The 2,319-nt window shown below is 44.5% G+C and overlaps 1 protein-coding gene across 1 annotated transcript; it reads right to left on the bottom strand.

The window, feature by feature from the left end:
- Positions 1–469: 469 nt before the first annotated feature.
- Positions 470–1,360, bottom strand: LOC104386645 (ankyrin repeat domain-containing protein 9-like). Its single transcript, XM_009995274.1, has one exon. The coding sequence runs from the start codon at positions 1,358–1,360 to the stop codon at positions 470–472; it is 891 nt and encodes a 296-aa protein (XP_009993576.1).
- Between the last annotated feature and the right edge of the window lie 959 nt (positions 1,361–2,319).

Here is a 2,319-nt window from a genome sequence, read left to right as displayed (position 1 = left end):
GCTGGATCATTTTTAGAAAGGAAACCTGACATTCGAACCCTGTTGGTATGGGATGGTATTTCTCCCAGTTCTCAAAGAACACAGTCCCTTACTTACACCGTTTGAAAATCCCACAGGGCACATAGTTGTAGTTCCTTTTTACCGAGGCACATCACAGAGAATACAGTTATCATATTGGGAATTCAGATACACTGATACCAGCTGACAGCTAAGAAACCGAACATAATGCAGTCTTGACTACAGTTAACACTTCACATGCACAACAAAACAGAACACAAAGAAGGCTTTTGCCTTTAAAAGTGCTGTGCCTGCAATCAATTAGAAAAGACATTTAAAATCTTGTCACAAAATACTGGATTTTCCAGCATAGCCTTATAGGTTAAATACTAAAACCACACTAAAATGCAGAGGGTGGTGAATGACCAGCTGCCCTAAGCTGCCTTTGAAAATCCAAGACCCACAAATAAAGTCAAGGAAAAACATTTACCACATTTTTTGTTGGTAGCTTTTTGCCATAGAATGGTAAGGGCTTTAGTGCCTGAGGTATAGGTAGTTCCTGGATGCTATTAGGAAAGTGGCATGGGGGAAGAGTCTGGAGAATAGTTTGCATAGCTTGCAGATATAAAGAAGCAGGTGTGTTCCCCACAAGGCTGTTGAATTTGTCTTCCCCCAGCAAAGCTGTCCAGTGGACTGGATGCTCCTGCAGAACTTTCCGCATCTTAAACTGTGGGTTGGGCATGAAGAGCAAGAGGTAGTCGAGGCAGAGCTTCTTTGATGCCACATTGACTTTGGAGTCCCACATCTGCTCCAGGATGACATCCAGTGGGGTAAGCCCTTTACTGTCCTCTATCCTGGGAGAAGCACCATTCCCAAGGAGGATGAGGACTGTCTCTGACCTCAGCAGTTCGCAGGCAAGGTGCAGGGGAGTTTTCCCATCTTCCAGGTGAAAGCAGCCAGTCCTATTGATATAAGAGTTCAAGCTGGGGAGCTTGTGTGCAATTTTGATGATCAGTCCCAAGATATCTCTCCTGTCATATGTGACTGCCATGGCTAAGTGAGGAGCAGAGGATGGGCAATAGCAGAAGTGTTCCCCAGGCACCTTGAGAGCCTCCTCTGGAAAATGAGACAGCAGATACTGAGCATAAGGCAGGTGATTATGCACCACTGCATAGAGGAGGGCTTCTGAAGGTGAGTAGGTTCTTAGGCTGGTATTTTCCTCCCAGTAAAAATACTCCATAGTCCTCATGTCTTCCAGCACCCACACAGGCTTGTGATCTCTTACTGCCTGGTAGAACATATACGACAAGAACTTGCAGTGCCTGCCCTGATCATCCTGCAGGCTGGCCTGGTTACTGGCCATGGCTGAGCAGATGAAGAACAGCTCCACGTAAAAATCACTCCAGACTGCAAGATCTGTGCACTTGTAATGCAGATCCCGATGCTGCTGCAACCTTCAGGCTGTCATTGCTGCCTGGACTGCACTAGCTGGAATGCATGGGCTGATCATCTCCACCCATTCATTATTTTTCACCTCACTGCAGTGTTTTTGTTTAGGTAAGCACAATCCCACAGGCTCAGTTAACCCATGCCATTCAAGTAGATGGTTAGTAAGTACATCCCGCTCTGTGCATAGCACAGGTTACTGGAACGTTGTCAGGCTGCCAGTGATCTTCTACACACACAGCTAGAGAGAAGAGAGGGAGAGACTAAAATTAGCTTGAGAGGTGAGGCAGATTTCTGGCTGCATTTTGTGTCTAACAAGATCAGCTCACACACTGCAGTAAGTGCAATAGCAATATTAATCTGTTTTTTGTGTCACACACATGTGGATTATTCCAGATTAAAAAATTTGTAGCAATGTAAAATGGTCCACAGCTGATAATAACACATAATTATATGCTTGGGAAATGAAGGGATTGGTAACCACAGCAGTAGGAAGGTATCCCTAGTTTATAAATAATGGTATGGCTAGCCACTTAAGAGACACTGATGTTAATGGATTATCTGTAAGGCATTAGTGATGTTCAAGATCCTAACGTAAAAAGAAAAGAGTTGAACGGCATGTGTAGTAACCATGCCCACAGTCATAAAACATATTGCTCCGTTTAAACGCCTGCTGTTGTTCAGCAAGAAAGTATCTTAGATGTGTCTCTATGGCACAGCAGGTACATAAACAAAAGGTTAATGACCAAAACCCACTGGTGAGTGGAGAGCTTTGATCTAAGCAGTTCTCAGATGTGATGCTCCAGGACTGTGGTCAGACTCAGTTGCAGTGGGAGGAAGTGGGATTAAACAGACTTGTGCAATGCCCCAGTAAAA

Source organism: Chaetura pelagica, unplaced genomic scaffold (genome assembly GCF_000747805.2).
Source record: "Chaetura pelagica isolate M959 unplaced genomic scaffold, ChaPel_1.0 scaffold194, whole genome shotgun sequence".
NCBI lineage: Eukaryota > Metazoa > Chordata > Aves > Apodiformes > Apodidae > Chaetura > Chaetura pelagica.
This window is presented reverse-complemented; position numbering and strand designations above follow the sequence as displayed.

Coding starts and splice junctions, on each gene's coding strand:
- LOC104386645 (XM_009995274.1), bottom strand. CDS start 1,360: ATGGCCAGTAACCAGGCCAGCCTGCAGGATGATCAGGGCAGGCACTGC.